Genomic DNA, 16935 nt, shown 5'->3' on the forward strand with positions numbered 1-16935 from the left:
CCTTACGGCTATGTAAGACAAAGCGGTAATGTTTCTAAGTTTGTCTTTAAAACTTTCACTTTTAATACAGTGCTCTCAATGCAGTAATATAATCTGATTTACTAGGGGGAAAGCTTTTCTGAAGTTAAATACATTAACTTTAACAGTGTCTCCAAGCCGAGCCAACGGAGGTACTGCGAGGCTGGAAGCGCAGGGGCAGGAATCTACAATCACTTGAAACAGTTCTACTATCCTAAGCCGACCGCTCTCTAAACTCAGCCTCTCACCTTGAGAATAGAAAACACTCCGGCTGTGTAGTGAGCACTCCTCCATGCTGATAACCAATTGCATGCTAGAGCATGCAGTCCTTAACCATGAACTGGGAGGAGCGCTCAGGTACGAGATGCAGTGCAGGTGAGCCCCTCACTACTTCAGAGGAGGGGCATAACGAATAAAATAAGAAAATACAACCTTGGGAGTACAACAACGGAGGCATCTGATGAGGCTACCGCCGAAACGCGTCATGCCGTACACCATAGAAGAATCCCGTGAAGCCCTGCCGCGTCCCCTCATCTTTTTCTAACTGGGAAAGGAAGTTTTGGATATATATATATATATATTACCTACTGGCGGTCGCCAGTAGGTAGTTATAGTTAGGATAATTTTCAATGTTAAATCTCAACATTCTATTTTGAATAACTTTGGCGCCGGTTGACGAATCTGCCTGAAATTTTCAGGAAAATGGTCTCATGGCGGTCCGGTCCTTCCCTGAAAGTTTGGGGGGGATTCGTCAAGCGGGGGCCGAGATAAAAGGGGGGTCCCAAAACGCGTTTTCCCCATGTTAATTTCCATAGGGCGGTCGATTTCACTTTTAGCTCGAACGGCTGAATGGATTTCCACCAAACTTGGCAAAATTGTAGGGACTGGTAGCCCGATGTGCCTTTGCTATGTCTCAAGATATGTGCTTCAGTGGATTTTGAGAAATTAACGTTCAAAAAAATATATATATCTATAGGCGCTCTCCGGTGCGCGCACCGGTGAGCGCTCCCGGCGCGACACGCGACTTGCGCGCAGAAAGCTGATTGGCTCTCAGTTGTCTGTAAACATTCTAAACAGTCCGGAGCGGCCGCCATCTTGTCTATCGGTAAAATCTAGTCATAAGAGGTGGCAAAAACAAAGGGTGGAATTGACCATAAGGGGGCAGGGTAGACCCCCCCTGACCCCCTAGGTTTGATATGGGGGCCATTAAAGGGCCCCGCGGGGCCTCAAATTTTTTTTTTTTTTTTTCGATTTTCGCGGGGGAAGCGCCTGGTGCGCGCACCGGGGAGCGTATCGAGGAGGGTACTATGGAAAAATAATCACTTCAAAAATTGTATGTTTATGAATTGTTTTTTTTTTTATTTTTTTATTTTATGTAAGTACCTACATGTAGGTACTAATGAAGAGACTTAAATTTAATGTTCACCATCTTCTTTGTAGACATCTTGCATGTTGTTATTGTATTTTTTGTGGTATATGGAATTCATAATATAGTCTGTCTGGAAAGGAGAAACAGATCTTTTAAGCACTCCCTGAGAATTTCTAGGGGATCATGAGTAGTCTATCCTGTTCACTTATGAAAATGAGGTGTAAAATATTCATATGAGATAATATAGTGGGAGAAAGGTAGTAACTATGAGTAAACTTACTATGTAACAGAAAAATAGTTGAACAGTATACTATAAGTCTCACTTTATATTTTAAACATTTTTGGTAATACTTCATGAATTACATATAAAAAAGAATATTGTCTGAAACAATTGAAATTATTAAAGATAAATTTATTCCTCTGATTCTTTTTCATAATTTAATAAAATTTCTAACATAATATTGTCCGGAATTTCCTCATAATTATATGTACATGATTCAATTTCTTCCAAACATTCTATAAACTGTTCATCCAAAGAGTCATCCATGAAATCAACTTCTTTTTTTTCATCTTCTGGTTTTTCCACCTTTACTTTGATAGAAGTATCATTTGCCTTATTTTCTCCTTCCATTTTCTTTCTGAAAATTGCATATAAATTAACTATATTAGTAGAGCTAGTATACCAGAGAAGCCTAACTCAATCCATAACTATTACAGAGAAGTCTATCTCTATCTCTAACTATTAAAGAGGGATAGCATATCACTAACAGAATATTTTTTAAGAAATAAACTTAACGTGTACAATATACTTCCATAATTAGAAGTTACCTTAGAGAAATTAGTTGAAGTTGTCAGTGAAATTTGTTTTCAAGTGTACTTCAGGAAGCAGTAGTCAAAATGGCTGTGTTTCCCTCTCTTCTTTTATATATATTGTTGTACTTAACCAATCAAACGTCAGGAAATAATCGTAGAAAATGAGAGATACTTTTTAATTGGTTGTAAATTCTAACATTACAAGTGTGTTTTTGTCATGTAATTTACCTCAGGATATTTAGACAGGCCTGTAGCCTAAATGTCTCAATGGAATTTCACCAAATTTGGGCAAATGGTAGGGACTGCTATGTAGTAGGGCGTATTCTATATTTGATGAAAGTGTCTCCATTGGGTTTTCCGTAAATTACTTTCCCACCTTTTTTTAACGAGCGCTTAGGGGTGCGCGCTCCTTTACGCGCACTGGCAGCGTTACGGGAGTCCTCCATTTTGTGTTTCGGAACAATCGAGACACAAGATGGAGGGTAAACAATGTTCGGAATGGATAGAAGGGGGAACTGTAGAGACTTCTTGACCCTCTAGGTTTTCTGAGGGGGGCTTAGGAGGCTCATAAACGTTAAAAAAAAAAAAAAAATTCTTTAATTTTTCGCGGGGGTAGCGCCTGGTGCGCGCACCTTTAAGCGTACCCGAAAGCGTACTTTGGTGAAAAATAGTGAAAAAAGTTAGAAAAAAATAAACGCTTTGAATGATCAGAGTTAGGGTAGCTCTGAAAAGAGCTTTTGGGTTCTGTGGTTGATTTAGGTACCTACAAGTAGGTTCCAATACACATTCTTAAATTCAGGAGGAATATTCTATTCCCCTCATCTGAGAAGTGCACTCCATCTCCTCTGTAGATGTCTTGCATGTTGTAACGCAAGTTATTATTGTATAATGAACCCATTCCATAGTCTCTCATGTAAGCAGAAACAGATTTATTTACATGTTTCCGTGCTTTCTCAAATTGTGGACCAAATTGGTTGGACCAGTTCCATTTCTGTCTTTGGCATATATTGGAATATACCAAGGCAGTGTGGGGAAAAAGTATCATCAATTGATGAAAGGTGTCCTTTAATAGCATTTCCAGACCTACCCCAGTTAATGTGCCTAGATCGTTTCCACCACAGTGCACAATTATAAGGTCAGGTTCTGGCAGATGCAAAAAGGTTTTCACCAATGGTATCAATTGGTGACATTTTAATCCTCTGTGGCCAATCCACTTGATTTCCACATTTGATAAATCAAGGTTATGAAAATTTCTGCTAGCTGCATACCTTTGAGCCCAGTGGATGTAGCTATGTCCAATAACCCAAACAGAGTACATGATGTGAGAAGGTTCTGGTCCAGTCAGATGAAGTGTGGGAATGAAATGGCAGTTGGAACAGTAGGAGTTCACAAAAAAATAATTGTGGAGTTTCTGTGCTCTTGAATCACTAGCAATGATTGGTGGATTCAGATAGTTGAAAACTGAAAGTTAGGGTGTATGGTTATGTTGTGTGAAAGAAGCAATTTGAATGGTTTAAAAAAAGTCACCAAAAGCAAAAATACCCTGTATAGGCTGCTGTATTGACAGGTCAAACATCCTTGCTGAGTTAATTTGCAACATTGTAAGATAAACTTTTGAACCTTAGAGTTCAGTTAGGAGGGAGTTGCTATGGTAACAGATAGAAAGGTTTGAGAGGGGGATGGGTGTTGGTTTGAAAATAGTGAGGGAAGAGTTTTCATTGGTTGAATTAAGGCATATGTGTACAAAGATAGAGATTTTCTATGCCAGTCTTGGTTTCAGTGTATTGAGAGCACACCTTCTCCTCTGCTAAAGAAAAATTGGTGTGTGTGTCTGACACTGTTTTCAATCTCCAAAAGCATTTCTAAAGGTAAGTAATGATTCATTTAATTTAGATAGAGATTTATTTTCTCTATGGAGAATATTTGGAAGCAGATAGTTATGTTTTAGAAGTGAAATTGTATGTTAGTATATAAGTCCTGCGCAGTGTTTTTTACATGTTATTTAAAAATCGATTTTGGGTGCAAATGAATGGTATTTTTATTTGGCCTTTTTTATGATTGCCATGTGCAGTTGATGCATGACTTTAAACATGGGTAATAAGTGATGCACTGGTGGCGCCAGGCTTTTATAAATGAGGCCCTGACTTTGTTTGATGATATTGAGTGGTTGTAGTTAGGTTCTGTGCAGTGTTTCTTACATGTTATTGAAAAATCGATTTTTGGGTGCAATTGATTGGTATATGTATTTGGCCCTTATTTATGAATGCCATGTGCAGCTGATGCATGACTTTAAACATGGGTAATAAGTGACGCACTGGTGGCGCAAGGCTTTCATAAATAAGGCCCTGACTTTGTTTGATGATATTGAGTGGTTGTACTTAGGTTCTGTGCAGTGTTCCTTACATGTTATTCAAAAATCGATTTTTGGGTGCAATTGATTGGTATATGTATTTGGCCCTTATTTATGATTGCCATGTGAAACTGATGCATGATTTTAAACATGGGTAATAAGTGACGCACTGGTGGCGCAAGGCTTTCATAAATAAGGCCCTGACTTTGTTTGATGATATTGATTGGTTGTACTTAGGTTCTGCGCCGTGTTTCTTACATGTTATTGAAAAATCGATTTTTGGGTGCAATTGATTAGTATATGTATTTTGCCCTAATTTATGATTGCCATGTGCAACTGATGCATGACTTTAAACATGGGTAATAAGTGACGCACTGGTGGCGCAAGGCTTTCATAAATAAGGCCTGACTTTGTTTGATGATATTGAGTGGTTGTACTTAGGTTCTGTGCAGTGTTCCTTACATGTTATTCAAAAATCGATTTTTGGGTGCAATTGATTGGTATATGTATTTGGCCCTTATTTATGATTGCCATGTGCAGCTGATGCATGACTTTAAACATGGGTAATAAGTGACGCACTGGTGGCGCAAGGCTTTCATAAATAAGGCTCTGACTTTGTTTGATGATATTGATTGGTTGTACATAGGTTCTGTGCAGTGTTCCTTACATGTTATTCAAAAATCGATTTTTGGGTGCAATTGATTGGTATATGTATTTGGCCCTTATTTATGATTGCCATGTGCAACTGATGCATGACTTTAAACATGGGTAATAAGTGACGCACTGGTGGCGCAAGGCTTTCATAAATAAGGCCTGACTTTGTTTGATGATATTGAGTGGTTGTACTTAGGTTCTGTGCAGTGTTCCTTACATGTTATTCAAAAATCGATTTTTGGGTGCAATTGATTGGTATATGTATTTGGCCCTTATTTATGATTGCCATGTGAAACTGATGCATGATTTTAAACATGGGTAATAAGTGACGCACTGGTGGCGCAAGGCTTTCATAAATAAGGCCCTGACTTTGTTTGATGATATTGAGTGGTTGTACTTAGGTTTTGCGCAGTGTTTCTTACATGTTATTCAAAAATCGATTTTTGGGTGCAATTGATTGGTATATGTATTTGGCCCTTATTTATGATTGCCATGTGCAACTGATGCATGACTTTAAACATGGGTAATAAGTGACGCACTGGTGGCGCAAGGCTTTCATAAATAAGGCCTGACTTTGTTTGATGATATTGAGTGGTTGTACTTAGGTTCTGTGCAGTGTTCCTTACATGTTATTCAAAAATCGATTTTTGGGTGCAATTGATTGGTATATGTATTTTGCCCTAATTTATGATTGCCATGTGCAGCTGATGCATGACTTTAAACATGGGTAATACGTGACGCACTGGTGGCGCAAGGCTTTCATAAATAAGGCCTGACTTTGTTTGATGATATTGAGTGGTTGTACTTAGGTTCTGTGCAGTGTTCCTTACATGTTATTCAAAAATCGATTTTTGGGTGCAATTGATTGGTATATGTATTTGGCCCTTATTTATGATTGCCATGTGCAACTGATGCATGACTTTAAACATGGGTAATAAGTGACGCACTGGTGGCGCAAGGCTTTCATAAATAAGGCCTGACTTTGTTTGATGATATTGAGTGGTTGTACTTAGGTTCTGTGCAGTGTTCCTTACATGTTATTCAAAAATCGATTTTTGGGTGCAATTGATTGGTATATGTATTTGGCCCTTATTTATGATTGCCATGTGCAGCTGATGCATGACTTTAAACATGGGTAATAAGTGACGCACTGGTGGCGCAAGGCTTTCATAAATAAGGCTCTGACTTTGTTTGATGATATTGATTGGTTGTACATAGGTTCTGCACAGTGTTTCTTACATGTTATTCAAAAATCGATTTTTGGGTGCAATTGATTGGTATATGTATTTGGCCCTTATTTATGATTGCCATGTGCAGCTGATGCATGACTTTAAACATGGGTAATAAGTGACGCACTGGTGGCGCAAGGCTTTCATAAATAAGGCCTGACTTTGTTTGATGATATTGAGTGGTTGTACTTAGGTTCTGTGCAGTGTTCCTTACATGTTATTCAAAAATCGATTTTTGGGTGCAATTGATTGGTATATGTATTTGGCCCTTATTTATGATTGCCATGTGAAACTGATGCATGATTTTAAACATGGGTAATAAGTGACGCACTGGTGGCGCAAGGCTTTCATAAATAAGGCCCTGACTTTGTTTGATGATATTGATTGGTTGTACTTAGGTTCTGCGCCGTGTTTCTTACATGTTATTGAAAAATCGATTTTTGGGTGCAATTGATTGGTATATGTATTTTGCCCTAATTTATGATTGCCATGTGCAACTGATGCATGACTTTAAACATGGGTAATAAGTGACGCACTGGTGGCGCAAGGCTTTCATAAATAAGGCCCTGACTTTGTTTGATGATATTGAGTGGTTGTACTTAGGTTCAGCGCCGTGTTTCTTACATGTTATTGAAAAATCGATTTTTGGGTGCAATTGATTGGTATATGTATTTGGCCCTTATTTATGATTGCCATGTGCAACTGATGCATGATTTTAAACATGGGTAATAAGTGACCCACTGGTGGCGCAAGGCTTTCATAAATAAGGCCCTGACTTTGTTTGATGATATTGAGTGGTTGTACTTAGGTTCTGCGCCGTGTTTCTTACATGTTATTGAAAAATCGATTTTTGGGTGCAATTGATTGGTATATGTATTTGGCCCTTATTTATGATTGCCATGTGCAGCTGATGCATGACTTTAAACATGGGTAATAAGTGACGCACTGGTGGCGCAAGGCTTTCATAAATAAGGCCCTGACTTTGTTTGATGATATTGATTGGTTGTACATAGGTTCTGCGCCGTGTTTCTTACATGTTATTGAAAAATCGATTTTTGGGTGCAATTGATTGGTATATGTATTTGGCCCTTATTTATGATTGCCATGTGCAACTGATGCATGACTTTAAACATGGGTAATAAGTGACACACTGGTGGCGCAAGGCTTTCATAAATAAGGCCCTGACTTTGTTTGATGATATTGATTGGTTGTACATAGGTTCTGCACAGTGTTTCTTACATGTTATTCAAAAATCGATTTTTGGGTGCAATTGATTGGTATATGTATTTGGCCCTTATTTATGATTGCCATGTGCAGCCGATGCAAAACTTTAAACATGGGTAATAAGTGACGCACTGGTGGCGCAAGGCCTTTATAAATCAGACCCTGACTTTGTTTGATGATATTGAGTGGTTGTACTTAGGTTTTGCGCAGTGTTTCTTACATGTTATTGAAAAATCGATTTTTGGGTGCAATTGATTGGTATTTGCATTTGGCCCTTATTTATGAATGCCATGTGCAGCTGATGCTTGACTTTAAACATGGGTAATAAGTGACGCACTGGTGGCGCAAGGCCTTTAAAAATAAAGCCATGTGTTGCTATTGTATAAACTTAAATATGTTGCAATTTATTGTTTATATTGTTTGCTTTTTAACATTACTTTGTTGTTTGCTAATAGTGGTCTTTCATGTGTTTTTTTAACAGAACAACAGATTCAAATCAACTTCTGAAAAGGAAGCAAAAATGCCTTCAAGGCAAAGAAATATCAAAAATACCATACGGAAAAGGAGAACATCAACAACAGAGTTTATGGAATCCTCTTCAACAACTACTTCAAAAAACACCAGAAAAGCTTCTGGTAAGCCAATTAAGTCTTTTCTTCGCAACATATGTCGTAGGAAAAAAAATGAAATTGCTAATGTGAATATACAGAAAAAGTCAACAAATCTAAAAAGGAAAGAGAAGCCCACAAAAAATGTTTCCATTGGACCAGGAGAGAAGAGAATGGTTAGCAATAGAAGGGTAAATGTTTTTAGGGACATTCGTAGGCGAATGTTTCGCAATAGGGTAGTTTTAAATTTGCTAAAAAATGAAAAGAAAAGTAAACTAAAAGCTGCTTTTTACAAGAAAAAGAAAAGTGTAGAAAAGATTGTTGATCAGGCTTTTGAAGTTAAGAAAAAATTATTTATTTTAATAATCAATAGAATTAGGATACTTAATAAGGCAATGGATGTTTTCAAATCGAACAGTAGATGGAAAAGAATTATTAATCGGAGTAATTTTTGTGAAGTATTTTCTGGTGAATGGATGCATAGTTCAAGTTCTGAGCCTTTTTTTAATGAGGAGAGTTACTTTCAGGAAAATGATTTGGTGCATGCAGTTGACACCAGTGGTCGTGCATATGAGGTGAAAGATAGTTGTGTGATGGAAAAAGAGAAACTTGTATCTAGAGATGCAGAAGAGGTCTTAGCTGATGAAGTTTTAGGGAGACGTACTAAGGGTCCAGTGTACACATGGAAATGCAGTAGTATTTGTAGTGTGCGACAGGAATCAATTGATTTGCTTCGAAATTTCTTACGTACATATAGTAAAAAAAGTCTCAAACAAAAAATGAAGATCCTGCAAGAGTTAGATCCTTGCAGAGTGAGAGAAAGCACAGGTTTGCAAGGGCATTCACTAGCATGTCTTTCTAGAAAAGTTTGTCGGAGTGTTTTTCATCATTTTAGGATGTTAGCAGTGCATCATAATAACGTAAGGAAATTAGTGAGGAAGTTGTATTATGCAAAAAGTCCTGCACTTAAGCTTAAACAGTTAAATAGTGCTCTTTTGCATGGATCTGAAGTGGATGTGAAGACTATTTGTGAAGAAATTGAGTTTTGTTATTTTGGGAACAAAGAGGACAGTGTAGAAATAGATATAGTAATGGATGGTAATGCAGAAGATAATGGACAAATTTCAAGTATTGAAAAGTTTGATGAGGAAATTATCAAGTTTAAGGTGAAATCAAGTGAGAGGCCTAATGTAACTTGTGTGTGTTGTCGACGGACTCATTATAAAATTCAGACTAGGTTAGTTGATTTATATGCAAAAAGTGAATTGGAAAATAATAGTGAATGGGAGGATTTTGTAAGTTATTTGTTGGTGGAGAATTCTTTTGATTTGAGTTTGGATCAGCGTATTTGCACTTATTGTTTGAAAAAATTAAATGAAAATAGAATGCCTGCAAGAGCAGTTTATAATAATCTTCAGTTGATAGATATTCCTTCTGAATTGATGGATCTAAATACTTATGAATCTATTTTGATTCAATGTGTCCATCCTTTTCAGGCTATTGTTCGCATGGAGCCTAAGACAGGGAAATTGCCTCCATCAGATTTACTGAGAGGATTAAAGGGAAGAGTTGTTTATTTGCCTCTAGATGTAAAGAAAAATATTAATACAATTGGTGTAGAAAGAGTAGAAGAAGATCCTTTAGTTATTCTAGTTAATGGGGTTCCAACAAAGAGTAAGAAAATTTGGCAAGATTTAGTGGATGTTAAAAAAGTCAAGAAGGCAACGTTGTATTTAGTTAAAAACAATGAGTACTACAAACATGTAAGTGTTGGAGTAGAGGAAACAGCTACAGAAGAAGATAGTGATTCTTCAGTTGGTCAAATTGAAAAAGTTGATGTGTCTAGAACTGAAGAAATATATGAACATTATACTGTTCATCCTTTGCATTCCAAAGAAGTAATGGGAAATGCAATTGACTTGTTTCAAATGAAGGCAGCAAAAGGAAGTCCCATTAGTGTATGGGAAGAAAGTTTGGAAGCTCGTTGTTTTCCACAATTATTTCCAACAGGTTGTGGTGGACGATATGATGATCGACCAGTTCAAATTCCTGCAGCTGAATACCGGACTCTAAGATTATATGCAGAAGATCCAAGGTTTCGTCAATGCATTCCATATTTATTTCATCTACTGTTTGAAAGTGATTTGTCTGGGCTTTCTTATGCAGTTAATCATATATTAAAAAGTGGACCTCATTTGCAAAATGTATGTGCAAGGGACTTTATGGAGAAAGTTAATCTGCAAGACAGTATTTTGGAATCTCAGCTAATCAATCTCATGGCATGTCAACGTGGAACCAACGAGTATTGGTTTCGTCGTCATGGAGAATTGAAATGTATGCTAAGAAACTTAGGAACTCCTACATGGTTCCTCACTCTTAGCTGTGCTGAGTATGCCTGGGACGATTTACTTCAATTTCTACGAGAGGCAAATGAAAACATACCAAATATAGAATTGAAAACACCAGGAGAACTGTGTTCTTTAGATCCAGTGAATGTTTGCAGATATTTTAATCATAGATTTGAAGCTATGATGTCTTTTATTACCAACAAAAAAAATCCTCCCCTTGGAGAGGTTTTGGATTTCTTTTGGAGGAAGGAATATCAAGCGAGAGGTGCTCCTCATATACATATGTTGTTGTGGATTAAAGATGCACCCAAATTTGGATCAGATTCAGATGAAACAGTGATGAGTTTCATTGAAGAGTATTCAACATGTGCTGTTCCAAAATCTACTGAAGAAAACAATTTAAGGCAACAAGTTTTACGTTTTCAATCTCATCGTTGTGGAAAGTACTGTCGTCGAAAATTTAAAAACAAGGAAAAGTACTACACGAAATGTCGTTTTGCATTTCCTCGACCAGTGATTTCTAAAGGAAGAGTAAATAATTTGATGTCATCTCTACGACATACTGTGACGAGAAAATCTCCCAAAAACACATATAATTTGAAAAGAAATGAAGAATCTAAGTACATCAACGATTACAACCCAGTGATTTTGTCCATGTGGAATGCTAACATGGATATTCAGTTCGTTGCTGACAACTCTATTGCTGTGGCTCGATATGTGACATCTTACATCACCAAAAAAGAAAAGACAGAACTGAAGGAAATGTGGGAGGACATTTCACATGAAAAGAGTCTAAGCAAGAAATTATACAGTTTCAGTCTGAAGATGTTGTCGCATCGAGAAATTGGAGCATATGAATGTTCTGATCGGTTATCATCAGCAAGTCTCTATGCCAAATCAAGAACAATCATTTGGGTGAGTCTTGGTCTTGCTGCAACACGAAACCGAGTTTTGAAATCTGTACAAGAAATTGAATATTTGGCGGAAAAAGAACCAAACAGTACAGATATTTTGAAGACAAATATGTTGGATACATACTATCCAAATAGAAGTACTCACCTTGAGAACACATGTTTGTATGAAGTTCTTCAAAACTACAGTTATAAGAGGAACATCACAGAAGATATCAATAATGGAAAATATGCACTCATTGGCTATGAAGGATGTCTAGTGAAGCAGAAAAAAGGCCATTTGATTAATCATCGAAAATTGAGTTGTGAAGTTCCAGACAAAAGAGAATTTTACTATTTAGCTCTTTTGCAACTCTTTAAGCCATGGCGTACAGAAGAGGAACTACTTGGAGATTTTCTCTGTTATGAAGACTCTTTTAATGCAACTAAGGATACCATAGAATGTCCTATTTTTCTAAATTATCTGCAAATGTTGAATGAAGAAATGGAGCAAGAAACCACAATTGCTGAAGAGATAGCTAGAAACAGTTCTCAAGATAGTCAGAGTTCTACTTCATTGAGCCAGGATCCACTAGGAGGACCAATTATCCAAAATGAAGCTGCCACTGCCATGGATGAGGTGGAAAGAGCTATGGAACAAGCTCAAGAGGATGGAGTTAACTTAGAAGATTTGGTAACGCAACTAAACATTGAGCAGAAAAAGATATATGATGAAGTCACAGAGCAGATTGAACATGGATTCAGACATGAGAAAAAAGAGTGCTCATGTATATTATTTGACCCTGTCCGACTGTATGTAAGTGGAGAAGCGGGGACAGGAAAAAGTTTTCTAATTAAAGCCGTTGCAAGTTATCTGCAGAAAAGGACTGATTCACCACTGTCTTGTGTTGTAACTGCTCCAACTGGTCTGGCAGCACATAACATTAAAGGGATTACTCTACATCGTTTATTGATGCTGCCAGTTGAACATGATAATAAATTGCATTACAACAAGCTATCTGGAGATGCGTGTTCTGAAGTTTCAAGAGTCTTGAAGAAAATGAAACTTCTTATCATAGATGAAGTAAGCATGGTCTCAAATCTAATGCTTGCTTTTGTGCATTTGAGAATGCAAGAAATTCTTAAAACAGACTATGATGTGTTATTTGGAGGAAAACACATTATTGTTTTTGGAGATCTATTGCAGTTGACTCCAGTAAAAGGACAACCAGTGTTTAAAATGCTCACGCATGAAGATACCAGGAAGTCCCTTGGAAGCATTGGAAATGTTAATATATGGCTAAATTTTAAATATGCTGAACTGCTTCAAAATATGCGACAGGCCAAGGATGAAGATTATAAAAATATTCTACAAGATGTAAGAATTGGAAAAATGACTGAGAAAGGGAAAAAAGCTTTGCATAGTCGATTAATTTCAAATTTGTATGCAAATGAAAACATTCTTCCAGAGAATATTTTTAAAAAATGACTGAGAAGAAATCTGGGATATGTTTGATGCCAACTCTGCAAGAATGTTCCATCTTCAATCAAAAAATGTTAGACTTAGAAAATGAAGAGATTGTGAAACTGGAAGCAATAGATAAAATAGAGCATATGGGTGCAACAATTGTTTTGTCAGAAAATTTGAAAACTAAATTGCATTCATTGGAGAAAAGTATTTCAAAAACAGCTGGTTTTGAAAAGACTCTGAATGTGTGTTTAAATTGTCGTATCATTTTGAGAAGGAATTTAAATGTTGAAAGCGGTCTGGTAAATGGAGCAATGGGTTATGTTGTTGATTTTGTGAATTACAGAAATAGAGATGGAATTGAATTTTTAAAAATAAAATTTGATGGCATTGAACAAGTACAACAAATAAGTCGTTGTTCTGCTAGATTTTTACTTGTAAAAGACTTATATGTTCGCCGAAAACAGTTTCCTGTTTGTTTGGCGTATGCAGTGACAATTCATAAATCTCAAGGTTTAAGTGTAGATAGTGCATTGGTGAACATTGGAAGATCTGTGTTTAAAGAGGGTATGGCATATGTGGCATTATCTCGAGTCAGAACTTTATCAGGATTGTACTTGATTGCGTGTGATGAGACAAAGATTTCTGCCGATCTAGATTGTGTTAAAGAATACAATAGGTTAAGAAGAGAGTATGCTCCACATTTGCCTCAATATCCTCTGTTTGAAAAACGTGTGGTAGGCCGAAAAAGAAGAAATGAGGATAATTGTAGTGAGGTAGTTGCAAAAAGACAAAAAGTAGAGAAAACTGTAATTGAAAACAGGAAGAAAAAGAATTGTGGAGAAAATGTTGTTGGATTTCAGTTTGAAAACAGTTCTGGTGTCAACTGCTATGCTAATGTAGTGGTTAATGTTGTTTTTTTTCTTAAAAGTTTACAAGAACAGATTGTTGAAAATCGGGATCAAAGATTGTGTGGTTTATTGAATTCTGTGTTTCAGAAATGTAGCAGTGTTACAGCACAAATAGAAAGTGTAACAGAAATTCGAAATATTTTAGATTTGTGTTCTGGTCAAGATAAATTTTCACAGAACATTCAGCAGGATTGTCAGGAATTTTTAATGTATATGTTTGGTGTTTTGGAAGATGAAGGTGTAGATGTAGATAATCTTTTCAGTCTTTCTTATCAATGGCAGCATGACTGCCACAATTGTAGTTTATCAAGTACTACTACAATAGACACTGAAAGATTTATATATTTGACTTTACCAGACTGTAAATCAGTGTCTTTTAAAAATCTAGTTAAAGCAGCAGATCATAATATGGTGTGTACCCAATGTAACTGTACAATGCTGTCCACATTATTTATACAAAGGTATGGGCAGTATATTATTTTGGTTTTCCAACGATGTAGACCTGATGGAACTAAATTGACAACTTCTATCAAAAATTTTGTGGCTTCTCAGTTATCAATTTCTGGAAGGACCTTTACAACTGAAGCTATTATTTATCATGATGGATCTTCGACCACCTCAGGACATTATACATGCTACTTAAAATCTGAAAATGGATGGAGTTACTGCAATGATTCTCATTTAACTTATAAACAACGTTTGCCTTATGACTCTACAAATTCTTATCTAGTGTTTTTAAAACCAAAGTTTTAGTAAAGGGAATTGGCCTTTGAAGACGGGAATAGTTAATAAAAGTTAGTTAGTTAGTTAGTTAATCTAATATTTGAAATTATTTATCTCATGTAGATACTTTAAGTGGATCTCAAAGTAAAAAATACTGATATATCTGACACAAATTGGCCGTGAGGAAAATGTAAGATATGATGTTGTTAGAAGTTGATGAAATCGAAGTTATAGAGCACAGCAGACTTTTTTTCACCAAAAGGACCTTCACTATCTGCAATCTCATGTAGATACTTTAAGTGGATCTCAAAGTAAAAAATACTGATATATCTGACACAAATTGGCCGTGAGGAAAGTGTAACATATGATGTTGTTAGATCTTTTTTCATAGGAAGTCGATGAAATGGAAGTTATAGAGCACAGCAGACTTTTTTCCACCAAAAGGACCTTCACTATCTGCAATTTGGTCTCACGGAAAAGTAAGTGAATCAAAGATTAGTGTACTTATATGAGATGTATGTTTGAATGGGTTTTTTTAAACACAATCTTTTAGATTGTGTTTTTTTTTTCCCGCTGTTATATGATGAAGACTTTGATCTCACTAATTTAAGTGAAATTCAATATATTCTGAGAACAGCAAAAATAAATAATGTAACATATTGTAGAAGTTATTGTGTAGTTTGCATTGTGTAATTTATATTGTGTTCACATTGTCTTATACTCATTTTCTTTTTCACCCTTATTTACCTCTCTTTACTAATTTACACTCTTTTTTCATCGCTGTTTCTTTAGTGCACTTCATTCACAACTTCTTAATCTAATAGGAACTGTCTGCATTTCCTCTGTTCCTTCCACCACTTTTTATCTTTTTCATATTCTCACAGTACCACTGCTTTAGTTTCCTAACCCTCTCTTTCTTTTTCTCCTTTTTTTTTCTTTCGCATCCATTGTACTGTAGTTCACTTAGTTCTTCCTTTTGTCTTTCTGTGTACTTACTCTCTCACTCCTGTTTTATCCATCGTTCTATACTAACTTCATTCCTTTCATCCCTTCACTCTGTTACTTTACTTCACTCACTCTCAATCATCTTCTATTCCTCTTTTTTATTTATAGTTTCTCAATCAGACTTCTCTCCTTTTCACTCATTTTTCTTTTATTTTCTTATCTTTACTGATTTTGATTTGATATCTTACATTCTTTTAGTATCTTATTTACCTTTAGGAATTTGTTCTCTTTCTATTTCTTTTTCCTTTTTTTTTCTCTTTCTACATTACTTTCTTTCTGTTTTTGTATCCTTCACTATTGCATCATTTCTTAGTAAACTTTTGTAGATTTTTAAACCTCATGAACTGTTGTTTCTATTTTATTATATATTTTTAAGAAATTATAACGTGTTTTTTCTTTTATCTTTCATAGATACAAGTTTGCATTGATTATATGGTAAGTGTGTTTACAAAATCTTTTTTGTTATCACCTTTTGTTTTATTTTCACTATTTTTCTGTCACCCTACCGCACCCCTATTTCCTTACTTTGCTTCCCTCACTTATTCTTTTGTTCCATGTTTACTTCCGACCACATTCAATTTCTTTCAGTACTTCTGCCTATGCACACTCCTTCACTTACCTTTTTTACTGGTTCACTTAGTCCCTTTGTGACAGTCCTTCTTTTACTCTCTCTCTTGTTTGTCTCTATTACTCCCCATGTGTTACCCTTATTCACTTACATGTACCCTCTTTCACCCCTTTTTACTTATATTCACTGATATTTACTTTCCCTCAATCACTGCTATTCTTTTCCTCTGATTCCGTCACTACCTGACATTCCCATACTTAACTGTCCTTCTTTTTACTTTCAACATCCATTTACAATCTCCCTTAACCTCTGCTTTAGTCTTCTTCCTATTTCTTCTTTCTTTTGCTCCCTTATTCATTTTTCTTTTCTCAGTTACTTCCTTTTACACTTTTTATCTGTCTTACTATCTATTACACAGTCCCTCCTTCATTTTTTTTTCTTTTTTTTTGTTAGTGCGCTGACGGTACGCGCACCGGTGCGCGCACCGAAAGCGAAATATAAAAAAAAATATTTTAAATTAAAAATATTATCTCAATATACATTATAGTGTTCATTTTTACAAAAACATACTTTAGCAATTCACTAAAAAACACATAGGTATGAGTCTGTATAAAAAGTTAGGAATTAGCATTAAAAAAACCTATGAAATTCACTGAAAAAACCAAAGGTTTCACACCAGTTATAGTTAGGAATTAGCATTTAAAAAACCTATGAAATTCACTGAAAAAACCATAGGTTTCACACCAGTTATAGTTAG

At 35.9% G+C, this 16935-nt stretch overlaps 1 protein-coding gene across 1 annotated transcript; it reads left to right on the forward strand.

Annotated features, from left to right (window-relative positions):
* Window positions 1-3963: 3963 nt before the first annotated feature.
* On the forward strand, window positions 3964-12881 carry LOC147665937 (uncharacterized; the record flags this gene model as incomplete). Its single annotated transcript, XM_086949398.1, has 2 exons — window positions 3964-4068; window positions 8139-12881. A coding segment is annotated over exon 2 (4704 nt), but the record flags the coding sequence as incomplete, so codon positions are not given.
* Window positions 12882-16935: the final 4054 nt, after the last annotated feature.

This window comes from Lissotriton vulgaris, unplaced genomic scaffold, assembly GCF_964263255.1.
Source record: "Lissotriton vulgaris unplaced genomic scaffold, aLisVul1.2 SCAFFOLD_14273, whole genome shotgun sequence".
NCBI lineage: Eukaryota > Metazoa > Chordata > Amphibia > Caudata > Salamandridae > Lissotriton > Lissotriton vulgaris.